A 16975-nucleotide genomic window follows, 5' to 3' on the forward strand; every position below is an offset into this window, starting at 1 on the left:
AGGGGCCCGAGCAGGAGAATTCAAGTGACAACACGACCAACGAAACCGCAGCTAGCAACCGAGCAAGAAAGCTTTGTGAGGGTATGCCCACACCATGAACGATAAGCACGTGCGCCTGACACCGACGCTTCACGTTCAGCTCTGAACGCCTGGGAGGTGAGTGGGTGGGAGACGAGGTCCGAGGAGATGACGGATGATCTCCCCTCTTGAAGAAGATGCGAAGAAAACTCCATTCCTCTCCATCGAGACGGCAGCAGACGTTAAACCGGACTAGCTGTGGAAGGGTGGAAGAAGGAAAGCGTCTTTAGGCAGAGGGGATGGGAGTAGGGTACAGAGCGAGTGGCGGGCGTCTACTATTCACTGCCGAAAACAAGCCCCCCCCCCTGCCCCCTCCCCTCCCTTCGTTGTTACGGTCGCGTCGTCGCCACGTTCTCAGACATCGGCGCCGCTGCCACCGATCGACTTCAGATAGAAGCGGTACATCTGCTTCGCCTTCTCCACCGCCGCATTCCACTCTTGCTGCGTCTTTGCATCCGCGCCGCCGCCGCCGCCGCGCGCCGCCACTGTCATGGCGGCTATGGCGTCATGACGTTCAACATCGGTGAGGCCGCTGCGGACCATCTCTTGAAAGATGTTCATCGCCATTGCTGAGCCCCCGTCACCGTTGTCGTCACCGTAGTATTCGTCCGCGCCGCACTCCTCTTCTCTGCCCCTTTCGGCCTGTGATACCGAGTGCTGCTCTTGCTGCTGCGCCCTCAGTGTCTGCTGAGCTCGGCCGGACTCGTGTGCACCCCACTCAGCCGGGTCCACCAGTTTCCCCATCGTCGTGGTAGCGCTGGTGGCGCCTGTTGGTGCTGCAGCACTGCATGAGTGGTCACCACTGCTTGCGTGTGAGCAGGACTGATGCTGATGATCGTGGCCGTCACAGCAGTTGTCAACGTTGGTCAACTGCCACCGCTGATGGTCCTTGATGAGCTGCTCCAGGTATGGATTGATCTGCGGAACCCGGTACACCTGCTGCGTGAGCGAGGACCGGCCGAAGAACTCGCGGAGGTTGGCCCACATGCCATTGTCGAACAGGCTGTAGACCACGTCGCCTAGGGTAAAACAGTACACACTACTCTCGTCCTCACTATGCGCGAGGTCGTAGAGGGTCAAGTTCCGGGCTATCGCGTATAGCTGCGTGCACAGGGCATACGCGGTCATCAGGATCATCAAGGGCAGGATCACCTGCGAGTACATGTAGGCGAAGCGGCCCCCGGCAGTTGCAAAGGGCGCCACTTCGAATTTGGCCAGAGCGACACGATCCACCCCCGCCACTGCGCGCGCCACACTCGCGGCGCTGCTCACGAGATGCCTATACTCATACGCGTAGTAGTAGAAGCAGCACAGCGTTGACAGTAGCGCGACTTGCAGCCACACAAACGCGCGGTGGTTGCCGCCGCCAATGGCGGTGCTGAGGTGGGTGCAAAAGTGGTCGTAGCGGAGCACGACGCGCTGCAGCTGCGGACAGTACTGCGCCCGAAGCGGTTTCTTGACCATTGAGCGCAGGTCCATGCCGTAAAGGAGCGACTTGGGATAGTCACCCTTGACACCCCGCAGACTCGCGTAGATGCCCTTGCGTTGCCCTTCTGAGCTCGTCACGAGCCCCGCGGAGGAGAAGAGCACCACGTACACCGTTAACACCGCCGTGGCAGTGACGCTGGGGAAGAGCCACCAAATGAGCGCGTTGTGGTCCTCCAGGTTCACGCTGTAGTGCTTAATACAGTAGTACATGGTGTAGAGCAGCAGGCATAGCCCTTGGGCGAGGATAAAGCCCATGCACCAGCCCAGGCTACTAAGGGGGCGGCTGCCAGCCCGGTGGCTGTCACGGCGCTGTATCGCCAGGTAGGAAGCATACATGAGGGGCAACGGGCACAGCAACACGAAGAAGTTTCGAACGATGCAGCAACAGACGTAGAAGAGGATGTGCGGCAGCGTTGCCGTTGCGACGAACAGCACAGCGTCCATAGGAGCGGAGAGCTGCCAGAGGTGTAGCGCCGGGTCATCGCACAACACTTTCTCGCGTGATGACGTGGTGTTCGCGCGACTGAACGCCCTCAGCAGCGCTCGGACACGGCTTGGGTTTCTGTCATGCTGCCGCTCACGACGTCGGCGCCGAGCAGCGGCGGCACTGGCGGACGTGGGCCGCAGCCACACAATAAGCTCGTCCTTCCAGTATTGCTTCCACGACTGGGCAAACGATGACTGCGACTGGGCGAGCTGCAGTGGCGTGGTTCCGATGTAGTTGGCCGCGTGCACGTCGGCACCCTTGCTGAGTAGCGCTCGAACGAGGGCCACGTCAAAGGTGTTCACCGCATAGTGCAGCGGCGTGTCACCGTTGTGCAAAGTGCGCATGTTGATGGCTTCGACCGCAGCACCACCTGCACTGCCGACGCCAGCAGAAGGGGGGTGGGCGAGGTGTTTAGCCGTCGCCATTATGGTGACGTTCGTAGTGGGCGGCACTGAGTTGGCAGAGGATTGCGCAGAGCTCTCTGCGTTGCGCATGCCATCTGGGGCATCCCCAGCGAAGAACATCGATGCAGTGTTGGGTGTGTGGGAGTGGTGGTGGACGCAGTCCTGCTGAGGGCTACTCGCACCAGCAGGCGAGGCTTGGCCATACAGAACTGTCGCTGGCGTACCAGTGGCTGCCGCAGCGCCGTTGCCATCGCTCATGTGTACATCCAGCCCGATTTCTTCAATAAGGTAAAGTGCTGCGTAGGTGTTGCCGAGGGAGCGGCACGCCGTGTGCAGCAGCCGCTCCCGCATCGCCGCCGCGTAGAACACCTCCTCGCCTATCCATAGCCGCAGGGCCTCCATCACGAGCGGGTAGGCGACCGCGTAGCTCAGCACTGTGAGTCCTTGTGCGTCCTGCACGTTCACATCGGCACCCTTTTCCAGTAGAAGCTTCACCGTTTGTGTGTTCTGCCGTGCGGCGGCTACCATGAGCGGCGTCTGCCCCTTCCCACCGCGCATGGCCGCGTTCACGTCGGCTCCGTTGTCGATGAGGAACGAAATGATGAGTCGATTTTTACACAGCGGGCCCAACACGCGGCCAGTGCTACCGCCGCTTTCCTCACCGTCATCGGCGAGCACCTCCTCCTCGTCAGTCGAAGTGTGACACTCACGCGCGCTTCTACCGCCAGCACCCTTACAGCCTGTAGCCTGGCCGCTGCTTCCACCACCCTGAGAGTCGTCGTCGTTCAGCACCTTCAGTGTACCGGCTGCTGCAACGTGTAGCGCCGACGCGCCATCTTCGTCGCGGGTGGCGTTGATCGGGACGCCGCTCATCATGAATGTCGTCAGAGTTGCAAAGTCCGCATCATTCAGGACGCATTCAAAGAAGGTGCGCCGGTCGACACGGGTGTTGAGGAGGTCGATCGACTTGCCGCGGTACTGTGCCGCGCCACGGTCTGGCGTATCGCCAGCATCGGGCTGCAGGTAATACAAGAGCGGCAGCGGCCCACCGTTCTTCGCAATGGCGTCGCGGAACACCAGCATCGTGACAGGGAGAGCTCGAAAGCGAGCGAGCGAGAGCGAAAGACCGAGAGGATGTGCGAGTAGGCAGTGATGATCACTAGCCTGCGATGGTGATGGGGACTATGGGGTGGGGAGAGGAGGAGGTGGAGGGGGCGGGAGTGAGGGGATTCACAACGGAAGAAGAGAGAAACATACAAACAACAAGGTCACCAAGAACACCGTACGCACATACAGAGCAGCACACAGCAGTAACAGGCATGTGATGCTACACAGGATGCGTGCCCTCCGCAGGGCAGTGGGGCAATCCGTCCTCTGCTCCCTTCCCCTCCCTTTCAACAGCAACAACCACAACGGCCAAGGAGGCCCAACGCGCAAGAGGGATGGGAAAACGAGCCTATGATAATGCTGATGAAGAAACGTTCAGGAAGTGACTCAACAGGAAACAACCAACAGCACACGTGTACACCGGTGCCTACACACACACACACGGCAGGGAGAGAGAAGATGAGTTCCAAGACGAGAGAGAGAGAGAGAGGAGACCACTAGACAAAAAAAAACAAGCGCTGCGAAGGAGCTGAGAAGGGGAGGGGGGGGAGGGGTCTGAGTAGTAGTGTTGGTGGGGAGGAAAGGCGAGTCCGTGCGTGCGCATGTGCGTGACAGGTAACACAATGAATGTTTTCGCCGGCACAATGCGGTGTGCAGCAGCAGGGCAAGAGGGAAAGACGCGCCGAGCGAGATGTGGGAGCGGTGTATGTTGGCGAGTCTGGAAGAGATATTGACAGCTGTTTCGGTGGGGCTGGATCGAGTGTGCTCGTGAGTGCATGGGGAGCGGAGGGGAGAGTGATGGACGAAGGCAAAGCGAGAATCGCGACAGTGATGCCGACGGCGGGGTGGGTGGGTGGGTGGGGGTGGGGTGCGTCAGAGCGCGACTACGACTCGTCAATGACGTGTCTGCCGGTGTTGGCCCTGGACCAGTCCCCCTACCGCCCCACTCATCTAGGCGGAATTCTTCTTTCGCTTTTGGCGTCTATATACCCAACGAGACTTCCCTTCCTTCCGTTACAACGTCTTCGTTCACTCACTCTACCACACGAGCACATTGAGGTCAAACTCACTCACTCGACCCCCCCCCCCCCCCGCCCACTCCGCTCCGCAGGTCGCCTCACAGCCGTGCCCATCATGTCGGTCACTGCCCGGTGCATACCTCCCGGAGTGGCTTAGGCTTCCCACACCAGTAGGCAGTTAGGGGTCCGGTGGGATGCGCACGAGTGGTGCTGACACTCTGCCCATCGCACGGATGGCGCAGGCGTGTGCGCTGTCGCGGGCCGCCCTGACGCAGCGCCGCCCAGGACCTGACCGCCGACACCAGCAGCGACGCATCGCTCTGGCCTCTCCTCACGTCGTAAGGGTGGGTGGGTGGGGGGCTGCTTGGCTTCCCCACCGAGAGTGGGGGGTGCCGGGCTCTGGGAGAGACCACGCGCTGAGGTGCGTGTTCCCTAGTTATCGGCGCCTAACCCAAGGACGAAGACCCACACACACACCCACACCCACACCCACACCCACACACACACACACACCCACACCCACACACACACACACCCACACCCACACCCACACCCACACACACACACACACCCACACCCACACACACACACACCCACACACCCACACACACACACACCCACACCCACACACACACACACACCCACACCCACACACACACCCACACACACACACACCCACACACACACACACACCCACACCCACACCCACACCCACACACACACACACACACACACACACACGCACACACACACGCACACATGAACGTATTCAAACCTACACACGAGCCCGTATAGTGTCACGGCAGTGCCGGATGACTTCAGACACCGATACCCCTACACGGGATACCTACGCCCACGCAAGGTGAGAGCGGAGAGAGGCATGTGTGTGTGTGTGTCAAGCGGTGCGCATACAGAGACGATAGGAAGGGAGAGGTGTGGTTCGTGTGTCTCCCTGTTAGATACTCCATGGCGCAGCGCTGCGGCCGCCACACGCACTGCTGTTTTGCGCCTCCTCCACTATCATTCAGAAAGCCGATTGAGCTTCCAGAGAGAGAGAGCGGAGCGCCAGGCTGTGGGACGTTCTCTCTCTCATATACGAATAGCAACGATGGGTGCTGCTGACGCACTGGCGCTCTTCTTCTCGTGGACCTTTGCTTTCGACTGAACCACGTCGTTCATGCCTCGCGTGTCAGCACACACGCACACGCGCGAGCGAGAAAAAGGAGATGGCTATGGCTCACGTAATCGCTTACGATCTGTCACCGCGTCTGCTTCACCGAGCACCGCCGACGCACCCCGTGCCACCGAGGCAGCAGCAGCAGCAGCATCCGCTGTGAGAAGGACATTTCTCCTACGAGTATCGCTGTTCTCCTTTGCGCTGCTTCCTGCCACCGCCAGCGTTGCAGGTGTGAAGAGGCTACGCATGGTCTCCTCTTGCTGTTGTGCCAGCTCCGCGAACGGCACTGCGTCGTACGCGTGCAGACCGTCCAAGCGCTGGCGCAGCTTTGTCAACCCTCGCTGGAGCTCTTCTCGAGACGCCGCCAGTCGTGTGAGGGCCTCCCCCATGCGTGCTTGCAGGACATCCCGAGCTGAGGACAGACTCAGCTCTTCTGGTGTCTGGAGAAGACTCGCTGCACCGGAGGAGGGTAAAGCACCGGCGCCTTGATTGCTCCACTGCTGATCATCAGTCGACGACACCGCGAGTGGCGAGGCGGCAAACAGGTCAACGGCAGCGCCGTTTGCTTTCTCCAACTCGCCGTCACTGGTTGACGACGTCACCTCCGTGCGGTGCGATGACTGCGGCGGTTTCTGCTCCGGCAGTGGCACATTCGAGTCCGTGGTGGGCTGTGCTTGTCGCGCATCGCACAGCTGTAGGGCCTTGCGGTAGCAGAACACCTGCTTCGCCGCCTCTGCACTCGCAAGAAAGTGAGGCCAGACGAGCTCGTGCAGGAGGTGGCAGCCGCCGACTGGGAGCAGAGGTGCGTCGATGAGGGCTCGCTGCAGCACTGCCGTCACCGCCAGCGTGGACGCGGGGTTTGACGTTGCTGCAGTGCCAGCGATGCATGCCTGCGCGATCACCGCACGTTGCGCTGGGTCTAATGTGCTGGGAAGCGATGATGCATCCTCCGTTGCGTCTCGAGGGCTCTTGGCCACGTGCTGCGCCGGGGGTGATGCCGACGTTGCTTCTGGGTGCGGTGGTGGAGGGCGCAGCGACCAGGGCGTTTCCCCGATCAGGAAAGGGTTGCGCGAGACACGCTCTAGCACGAAAGACGCGAAAGACGGGGCTGATGTGCTGGCTGATGCTGCAGTGCTGAGAACGGCTCCTGCTGCGCACGGCGACGAGGACATCAGCAGCGGAGGTCCCCCCAAAAGGCGGCGGAGGACGACTGCGTGGCGTTGGTGCGTGGCGTGCGCTGCGGGGCGTGTGTGTTGTTGTTAAGGGAGAGGAGAGGAAGGGTAGAGACGGGGCGGGGGTTGTGGTTGAGGGGATGGGCAAATAAAGGAGGCGCTGCCGTGATCATCGTCTCCCTCGTCTCACTGTGTGGCCTCATCTACTAACATTAGGGCAGGGAGGCGTTAGCGAGCAAGAGTGTGTGAGGGAGGGCAGGGGCCAATGAAAGCGCAGAATCCGTCTAGGCAACCACAGCATGTGAACACGCAGAGAGAAGCCTCAACGCGCACACGCGTGCGTCACCGTCAAGCACAACGGGAGAGGTCAGCGAAGAAGAGGAACAAAGCCAACACCGCATCAAAACGCCGAGAGTGGGCATGAGGACCGAGCGGAGTGGTGCAACTACACGGAAGCGCACGGTGGTCATCCAAGATGACCCTTCGCTGCTCCCCAAAGGCCGCTGTGTGGCACCCCGTGTCAATCGTGCGAGGGTGGCCGCTTCGCCTCCCTCGTCTTCCCCACACACCCCATCCACCACCGCCACCACCTTTCTTCTGCAAGAAACAGCCCAGAGGGGGTGGGGTGGGGCCTCGCTTATTCTGTAGTGCACGTGTGCGCGTGTTCCTCTACATCGTCACGCACTCTTCATCGCCGCGGTCGCCGCGCCCTTTCTGTCGATGCAGTCGTGTGGCCTGCACAGCCTTCGAGCTTGGCTTTGTGTCTGGCCTTTGCGGACCAACCACAGCCGACCCCGCCATGCCGCCTGCGGTGCCACTGTCGGTGAGTGCGAGGCTCTTCTATTGTGGCTTCTACCGTTGAGAGAGTGACCTAGGCGGCATGGCGAGGTGCGTCTGAGAGACATAGTGTCGCACCCCGTAATGCCGCACGTGCGGCTGTGGCCCGTGTGCGCGCTAGTGCAGTGGTGTCTGCGCTGCATCAATGAAGGATTAGCAGCTCACCTGCCGCGAGGCGGGCTCGTTCGAGCCAGCGAAGCTGTGCGGTCCGCTGAAGACGAAGGAGAGAGTGGCACAGCCATGGCTTGGGTCGAGCCAGGACCCGAACGAGAGCTGCCAGCGGCGCCGCGGTGTACCCGTCACGACCGGTCTTTATAAACTTCAGGGTCTGCAGGGATTACCGGAGGCTAACGTACCCGGTGTGCCGCTCATCGCATAGCTGGAGGTACTGGACTGCCTGTTCAGGCGTCTGCGCGTACCGGTGCCTGAAGCGCAGGGTGCCGAGGTGGTGTGCGTCGATTACGCCGTTGTACTCGGGGTCGACGGAGCGAAACTGCAAGATGGCGTCGATGTACTCAAATGGCCTATGCCCGGACAGCGCTGACGAGTCTGGCCTACGCCTGCTGAGCCAGCCCAGGAAGTCGTCGTCTTGAGAGATGTACCCCTTGCGCTCCTGGTCCATATGCTGGAGAAGATGACCCTGGCACCCTCCTCGCGGTGGAGTCGTGATGCGCCTTCATGACCCGGTTCGCCTCCGTGCACGTGTGCTGCTGCTCCGACGACTCGCGCATCCCTCGCCAATGGCAGTACGGACACTCCACCTCGACCGTCAGCACCGAGTTCAGCAACATGCGGTTGGGCTTTTTCTCGCTCTGCAAGACAGTTTGGCACAGCGGGTACTGAGAGTTCTCCATAATCATAGGCTGCGCCGTGTGCTGCACCCGAGAGGCGTCGATACACTGCTTGCAGAAGATATCGCCGCATGGGACCAACTCAACAGGCTTCGCCCAGGAGTCGTGGCAGAGTAGACACAGAAATAGCGGGTCGATGTTCTGCTCCCGGCACCATCGTCAACTGCCGCAGCGGCCGCGTGGCGTCCATGACGATGACGGCGAGAGAGGGTTAGTGTATGTGTGGGTGGGAGTAATAGGGGTTCCTGCGCGCGGATCCCCACACGAGGGGACGGCAGGGAGACATGCAAACGCAATGCACGTGATTTCACCAGTCCATCAGCGGAGAAGCCCAGCAAGAGCGAGCGAGTGAGAGGAAAGGGTGGGGTGCGGTGAGGCCAGTGACTGAGGAGGAGGGTGAGGGCACGCAGACGGAGACACACCCGATCCACGGCAGGGGAACACGAAAAGGGCGATAAAATGTAGTGAAGGCCGATACGGCTTTCTTCAGTGGAGTGTAGACTGAGAGGCGAGCGTATGAGTGAGTGCGTGAACCAGAGGGAGAGGGGCTGGGGCGGCGCTACGCACGGCAATCAGTGCCCCCCCCCTCCCCCCCTACTAACATGGCAACAACCGCAGCAGCTGCAGGGGGGGCTGCTTCGATGTGCGTGAAGGCACCGTCGTGGATTGATAACCGCTTCGTGCATCCGCACGACAGGCGGATATATAAGACCCCCACCCCACCCCAGCAGGAAAGAACAGCAGCGAGTGAAAGATGAATGGCAGAAGGAGAAAGGGAGGGTGAGAGCACAGGGCTGGAGAACGAGCGATGACGGTGCAAAGCCTGACTCGACAAAGCAGCAACCGTCGTAGAGGTAGTATCAGCAGCGATTCCACTACCGCCCAAGCGATGAGAGCGGCAGCTGAGCCATGAAGGAATAATGACTCACCCAGTTTCACGAGATGCGTCGCCTCTCCACCCTCGCGTGATGCACGTCGCTTCTCAAGTGCGCTAGAACTCTCCCTCATCGTTGTCAGTGCACGACAGGTGTATCTGCCGCCGCGCAGAGTGTGCAGCTTTCTTCAAGTTCGCCTAGAGAGGAGGAAAGAGAGATCTCGGCGAATGAGTAGGAGGAGATGAACAGACATGTTGAGGGAGACTAGGGGGAGAGGGGGGGGGGCAGATCTACTAAGCCAAGGGTTTTCACTACTTACATCAAGCACACTCGCATACGCTAAGGAAAACACCCACCCACACACACACACAGACAGACACAACGCACGTCTGTCTGTCTCTACTGGACTCGAGCATACAACGGGACGGTTCCCTCGCCGTCAGACTCATGCATGCGCGATGTTCGTCTAGAGGGCGTCGTCACGCGCACACTTTCCTTCTCCCCTACGCGCCGAGTTACGGCCGCAGCATCGAGTAGGCAACATCCATGACATCGGCCTCAATGCGCGGGTACGTCGCGTGGTGGGCGAGCACGCGCTTGCACACATCGATTGCCTTCACCGGCTCGCCGCCGCGTAGGTAGTTGAAGCCGAGTTTGTACCCGACAGCCGGGTCGGACTCCTGGACCAGCTCCCACGCTTTCTGGTAACACCGAGAGGCTTCCTTGTGCTTCTTCTGCCGCTCGTAGATCATACCGAGGGCATTCCAGCCAGCACCGCAGCTCTGGTTTGCAGTCAGCACCTGCCGCAGCACAAACCGAGCATCCTCCAGCTGACTTACCTGCGTGTCCATGTATGCTTGTAACAGCATTGCACGCTCGACTGTGTCGTCCTCAGAGCAGTTGATGATCGCGATCGGAGGAGAGATAATGACCGGGGCGGACGGCGCAGCGGTGTCATTCGACGAGGCGTCGCCCTTGTTCTGGTCCGCCGGCATCACCGCCTGCACCCTTGTCACGACATTTTTGCTCTCCAGCAACCTTGCCAGCACGTTGCGCGCGGCCGTCTCCTGCCCAGAAACGAAGAGGGTGATGGCCAGCCCGAGAAACGCTGCTGGGTGCACCACCGTGCACTGCAGTGCAAAGGCGAGTGTGGCGGTGCTGTTGCCGCTGCCGCTGACGCGCTGCGCCGCTGCCTCGTGCATGCTGGCAAGCAGTTGGAGGTCCTCGTCGTCGTCCTCTGAGTCGCTGTCTCCGACATGCCGCGACGGCTTCGCTGCTCCTGCGACGGCACTCTTGTTGTGGTTACCACTGCTGTGCCTTTCCTCGCCTGCTGTCGCTCCGCTCCGCGCTTTGGTGCCGGACACGCCCCCCGTCTCGGCAGCCACGATGCACTCGAGGAATAAGTGCAGAGCCGTGTCGAGCTCCTCGGGGCGTCGCGTCGCCATTGCGCAGTATGCCTGAAGAATGCGTCTTTCCTCGCTATACACGGGCAGCAGCAACAATAACTGTTCTGCGTAGCGAATGCTATCGTGCAGCTCCGTACCACCGGTCACGGCGCCCATCGGCGAAGCCGCTGAGGAGGATTTGTTCGAGGGCAGCGACTTGCGGTGCTGTTGCTGCTGAGTGGGCGAGGAGGCTGCCGCTGCGGCTGGGCTAGCGCTTCGCACCCACAGATCCTGGGTAGTCGGCACCAGGTAAATCCGAATCATGCGCACCAGAGCGCGCGTACACCACGGGTTGTCGGCTGGCAGACGTGCCAAGTTGAAGTGTCGCAGCGCCTCGGCGTTGTTGTTGCAGAAGTGCTCGTAGAGGCCGCGTGCGTAGCTCAGGCCTGGGTCGGCTCGCTGGCCCGCCGGTACAGCTGCCGCCGCTCTGTCCAGCGCGTCCTTGGCCTCCGTGAGCTGTCCAGCATGGTAGAGCAGGACGAGGTAGTAGACCAGAGCTTCGTAGTGCTGGGGGGTCTTCTTCAGGAGGCCCTCAAACATCTCCCGTGCGTCCTCGGGGCGACCCTGCTGCGAGTACAGATTTGCCAGCAGTATCACTGCCTCTGCATTGCTCGTACTGCCGCCGGCCATGTGCAGCACCGTCTTGCAGTGTCGCTCACACCCGTCCGTGTCTTTGGTTCGGTAGCAGAGCTGCGCCGACTCGAGATGGGCGCGCTCGTTAGACTCATCGTATGTGATGGCCTCTCGCAGGTACTCTCGCGCGTTCGTCAGGCGGACCGCAACAGCGGACTGGATCGCCAGCGCCGCAGCAGCCTCTATCTTCTTGTCTGTCATGATGATCGAGGCGGGAGGCGGCGCTGGGGTGCTGTACATGCACCGCACGCCAAGCTCCGTGCAGATGCCCGACATGACGACGCGCTGCTCGGCGCTCACGTTGGCTGTTTCGGCACGCAGCTGCTGCTCGAGGAGGCGCTGTTGCAGCGATCGGGCCCTTAAAAGGGCCGTGAGAGCCGCGTCGCCGTCGCCACCGGTGTCGGCGGTGCCTTGCGCGCTAAGCGGGACCGTCCACGGCTGATCGCGCAGCACCTTGTACAGGAGGAGGTAAAGGTTGATACGCTCAATCGCCGTCCCTGCCGTTTCTTCAGACCCTGCCACTACTGAGGGTGCCGACCCTGCCTCAGTGCCGCTTGTGGAGGACAGATCGTACACGGGCGACAGCATAATAGTTTCGCGCGCCGCGTCGATGCGGCCCAGCCTCCACTGCAACATGGCAAGGTCGGTCCGCACAGTGGAGAGGTGCGGGTCGGACATGAGCGCGTCCTGATAGTATTGGATTGCCTTGGCGTAGTCGTGCGCCGCGACGAGAGCGCGGCCGACGCGCACAGACAGCTCATTGCTGGACGGCGAGAGCGCCTTGGCTTTCTCGTAGGCCGCGATGGCCTGCTCTGGCTCCTGAACTGTGGCGTAGGCTTCGCCCAGCGCCACGTAGCTCGGCGCTGACGGCGCCGCTTCGGCCATCTCTTGGAAGCACCGGATGTACATTGCCACGTTGTGCTTCTGAGTGAGGAAGAGCTTGCCAAGCTGCGAGTGAGCAGCGATGTAGAACTCGCTCTTGCTCGGCACCTGCCGCAGCAGCTCAATGCTCTTGTCCACGTCTGTACGCGCGGCCAGCATCGCCTGGGCAATGGCGACGCGGCCCACCTGGGTGGAGTCCCGGAACTTGAAAGCCGCCTCCATCAGCGTTGTGCGGGCCGCGTCCACGTCGCGCATACGCAGCTGCGCCTGCGCCAGCTGGAGGTATAGAGTCACCAGCTCCGGCACGCTGAGCGACTGCATCGGCTTGCCCGAGGAGGACGTGGTGACCGCGCTCTTCACCGTGTCGTAGGCGCGCTGCAACGACGCGAGAGCCTCAGCAGACTTGCCCGTAGTGCCTTGCACTGTGCCGAGTAGCAGATTATAGAGGGGCTGCTCTTGAAGGGAGAAGTCAAGGGTCAGGGCCTGTTCCAGAGCCCGGCTGGCGAGCTTCACGTCCCCCATGTACTGGCATATCTGACTGGACAGCAGGAAGGCTTCCGGCAGCGGCTGCTCCTGAACAAGCAGCGTGCTCTTGAGCAGGTTCTGTGCCTTGCGCACTTCGCCCGTGACGAACCACACCTTGGCCAGCATTAGTTGCGCCTCCATGCAGGCCGGCAGGTGCTGCACAAGGAACTCGAGATGCCGCCCGCACTTTTCGCCGATCACGTCCGTGTGCTTGAACATCGGGTCGGGTGGCTCGTTGCGGCAGTGCATGAGGTATGCATGGGCGACGGCTAGCGCAACGGGGCTGTTGAGGTGCACGTACACTTCCATTCCAGACCCCGCGTGCGCCTTGACGTCGTGCTTGATCGCCTCGGCGGCCTGATCGAGATATCGTAGCACCGCCGTCTCCTCCTCCATGCCGCGCCGGCGCCACCGCAGCTCCGCGTTCAGCATAGAGAGCTCTGCATTGCGCTGCGCGACTGGCTGCAGTTGGTTGCAAAACTGCAGCTGCGTCGCCGCCTCCTCCAAGTCGCCTTCGCGCAAAAGGCACGCCACGGTCCCTAGCAGTGGAGCCACGGTGTCCGTCAGCATGGCGGCCTTGCGGAACGTCGCCATTGCGGTCTTGTAGTCGTGCCTGTACAGCTGTTGGTACCCCAGCCCGCAGAGCACATCGCCGCTGCGGCTCTGAAGCGCACACGCCAGCTCTGAAAATTGCGTGGTGATGTTCAACAGGTCCCACCGACCACCCGCCAGGCGGGAGAAGACGAGCGCCAACTGGTGCAGCAGCGTCGCATTGCGCGGCTCCTTGGCCCGAACGGCGTCGAGCAGGCGGCGCAGCCGCACCATCGCGGCATCATAACGGGTGTCCTTCGCAAGCGCATAGAGCGCCTCGAGTGTGAGGGCCTCGACGTTGTCCTTGTCGCGGGTGAGGATGCGGCGGGTCACCTCTATCGCCTGTTCCCAGTCCTCGGCGTGCATCAGTAGACGCGCCTTGCTCACCAGTGGAGGGATGCTACAGCTTGGGTAAAGCACGATAAGGCGGTCCAACAGGCTCTGTGCCTTCGAAAATTGTGTCTTGCGCTCGAGGAAGGCCACGTAGCCGAGCGCAGCGTTCATGTCAGTCCACTTAGTTGTGCCGCTACCACCGCCACCAGGTTTGGTGTCAGCCTGATAAAACGAGTAATGCGCCTCCTCCATCTCCAGCACGCTGGAGAACAGCGTTCCGGCCTTCTCCAGCAGCGCACCGCGACCCGAGAGCAGATCCACCCAGCCACGGATGGTGGCATAGTTTGTGTACTCGTCCCGGTGTGCCATTGTAGTCTCATTATCGGTTAACTTGAGCAGGATGTCTCTGGCTGCATTGGTGTCACCGGCTGCCCAGCACAGCGCAGCTGCCTGCACCCAGCCACCCAGGTTGTTGGCCACTTCGAAGCTGTCAAGCTTTGACTCCGTCTGCGCCATACCTTCCTGGTCCCGGCTCTGTTTATAAATGAGGTGCATGCCCATGAGTGCTGGTACAGCGGTGGCGCGGCGTGACTCGACGGCCTTGTACTCGTGGATGGCGTCGTTTGCCATGCCTTGCCGTTCCAGTGTCAGCGCGTGCCACACGCGAAACATGTGGTCATCTGTGGACTGGATGGTGGACAGGCACACCTCCTCCGCATGGCGCCAGTAATTTTCTCGCACATAGAAGAGAAGCAGTGCGTAGTTCGTGCGCAGAATCGTGGCGGTCATCACTGCGGGTATCGGAAGGATAAGGGTCGAGGGAGGGGCAGCGGCGGCTGAAGTGATGACGCACGGCAGCACTGCTTCTTCGCAATTTACTCCTCCGCTTATTTTCTTCTCTTCTCCGGCTGAGGTGAGCGATGAACGCTGCGGTGAGGGTCGTCGTCGGGCAGAAATGTGCAGCTCAGTTATGACCAAGGGTTAGACGTCCGTAGGCTGAGGGTGAGGGGCGCGCGGTGGGTGGTGATGACAGGGGCAGTGGATGCATGCACAAGGGAAGGGTGAAGTAGAGGGAAGAGGAGCTACAGCTCAGTACACTCCCTCGCATTTGGGATACGCCAGGCGCCAATCGATACGCCTCTCGCTGCGTGTGTGAGATTGTCTGTGTAGGGCAGGACCAACGCCCTTCGCCTCAGTACTTGACGACTACCTCACGCATCGCCACTACCAACAGTTCATAGCCGCGCAGACTTAAGTCCGAAAACCTTTGCTCTCTCCATTATGCGATTCCTCAAGAATACTGCGCTGCTCTGCAACGCCCGGCAGTGAGGGGCACTTTATCTGCCAGCGAGCATCTTCCACACCACCTCACATGAGCCTGTAGAGCTGAAGGCCCTCTCCTCAGAAGCACCACGCTCCTGCTGAGCAATGCAGCTGACAGAAAACCGCTCAAGTTGGCCAGCAGCGCACTTAGCAAAAAAAAAAAACAAGAAAAACAACCACCACCACACACGTGCCCACGCAGCATCACAGAACTGATCGCAAGTTCGAACACCGGCAAGGGCAAACAGCAGCAGACGGGCAACACCGCGGGAGGGGGAGGGGGGGTCGCGTCAGCCACAAGCGAGCTCGAAACAGAGCTTAAAGCAGTCATTCACCACCACGGATCAGATTGAAGGGCTAACTTCAGCAAACTGCTAAATCATGTGCCTCGTCATACGCGTCGCCGTCAACCCCCTCCCCCCTCCGCACGCATGCGCATGCCGCATCTCCGTCACTGGTATCACAGGCTGCGCAACGGCTACGGAGGTCTGCGCAGTCTGCTTACACAAGCACGTTGGGCACACATCAGCCACGCACGCCCCGCCTGCACGGGGTCGCTCGCGCCCCATCACTCGCACTCACTCACCACTTGCTCGATCTCTGATGCGTTTTGTTCGACCGTCGCACACACGCGTGCGCACACGCGGTGATCGTCTATTGCGCAAAGGGGCGGAGACAGCAGTCGAGGAAAGTTCATCATTCGCTACGGACGCGCGCGCATGCCAGCAGCAGCGGCGCACCGGCAAGGGCAAACAGCAGCAGACGGGCAACACCGCGGGAGGGGGAGGGGGGGGGGGGTCGCGTCAGCCACAAGCGAGCTCGAAACAGAGCTTAAAGCAGTCATTCACCACCACGGATCAGATTGAAGGGCTAACTTCAGCAAACTGCTAAATCATGTGCCTCGTCATACGCGTCGCCGTCAACCCCCTCCCCCCTCCGCACGCATGCGCATGCCGCATCTCCGTCACTGGTATCACAGGCTGCGCAACGGCTACGGAGGTCTGCGCAGTCTGCTTACACAAGCACGTTGGGCACACATCAGCCACGCACGCCCCGCCTGCACGGGGTCGCTCGCGCCCCATCACTCGCACTCACTCACCACTTGCTCGATCTCTGATGCGTTTTGTTCGACCGTCGCACACACGCGTGCGCACACGCGGTGATCGTCTATTGCGCAAAGGGGCGGAGACAGCAGTCGAGGAAAGTTCATCATTCGCTACGGACGCGCGCGCATGCCAGCAGCAGCGGCGCACCGGCAAGGGCAAACAGCAGCAGACGGGCAACACCGCGGGAGGGGGAGGGGGGGGGGTCGCGTCAGCCACAAGCGAGCTCGAAACAGAGCTTAAAGCAGTCATTCACCACCACGGATCAGATTGAAGGGCTAACTTCAGCAAACTGCTAAATCATGTGCCTCGTCATACGCGTCGCCGTCAACCCCCTCCCCCCTCCGCACGCATGCGCATGCCGCATCTCCGTCACTGGTATCACAGGCTGCGCAACGGCTACGGAGGTCTGCGCAGTCTGCTTACACAAGCACGTTGGGCACACATCAGCCACGCACGCCCCGCCTGCACGGGGTCGCTCGCGCCCCATCACTCGCACTCAGTATTGTGTTATGGGATGTTGAAAGATAAGAGGGGGGGGGTTAATGGGGGAGATTAGGGGGAGGCGTGTGAGTGAGAAAAAGGAAGATGAGTAGCGCAGGACGATGAAGGAAGGGGCGGCGGAGACTCCAGTGAAGCGTAGAA

At 61.0% G+C, this 16975-nt stretch overlaps 3 protein-coding genes and 1 pseudogene across 4 annotated transcripts; all 4 read right to left on the bottom strand.

Moving 5' to 3' along the window:
- Nucleotides 1-432: 432 nt before the first annotated feature.
- Nucleotides 433-3540, bottom strand: LBRM_04_0570 (putative huntingtin interacting protein (HIP); the record flags this gene model as incomplete). The annotated part of the gene is made up of 1 exon (XM_001561691.1): nucleotides 433-3540. The coding sequence occupies one exon, from the start codon at nucleotides 3538-3540 to the stop codon at nucleotides 433-435; it is 3108 nt and encodes a 1035-aa protein (XP_001561741.1).
- A 2273-nt stretch (nucleotides 3541-5813) lies between these two features.
- On the bottom strand, nucleotides 5814-6932 carry LBRM_04_0580 (conserved hypothetical protein; the record flags this gene model as incomplete). The annotated part of the gene is made up of 1 exon (XM_001561692.1): nucleotides 5814-6932. One exon carries the CDS (start codon nucleotides 6930-6932, stop codon nucleotides 5814-5816), a length of 1119 nt encoding a protein of 372 aa, XP_001561742.1.
- A 1174-nt stretch (nucleotides 6933-8106) lies between these two features.
- Nucleotides 8107-8629, bottom strand: LBRM_04_0590 (annotated as a pseudogene). The gene is given in 2 exon segments: nucleotides 8107-8325; nucleotides 8327-8629. Coding segments are annotated over 2 exon segments (522 nt in total).
- Nucleotides 8630-10010: 1381 nt separating this feature from the next.
- LBRM_04_0600 (conserved hypothetical protein) lies at nucleotides 10011-14693 on the bottom strand (the record flags this gene model as incomplete). Its single annotated transcript, XM_001561694.1, has 1 exon — nucleotides 10011-14693. One exon carries the CDS (start codon nucleotides 14691-14693, stop codon nucleotides 10011-10013), a length of 4683 nt encoding a protein of 1560 aa, XP_001561744.1.
- Between the last annotated feature and the right edge of the window lie 2282 nt (nucleotides 14694-16975).

This window comes from Leishmania braziliensis, chromosome 4, assembly GCF_000002845.2.
Source record: "Leishmania braziliensis MHOM/BR/75/M2904 complete genome, chromosome 4".
Taxonomy (NCBI): domain Eukaryota; phylum Euglenozoa; class Kinetoplastea; order Trypanosomatida; family Trypanosomatidae; genus Leishmania; species Leishmania braziliensis.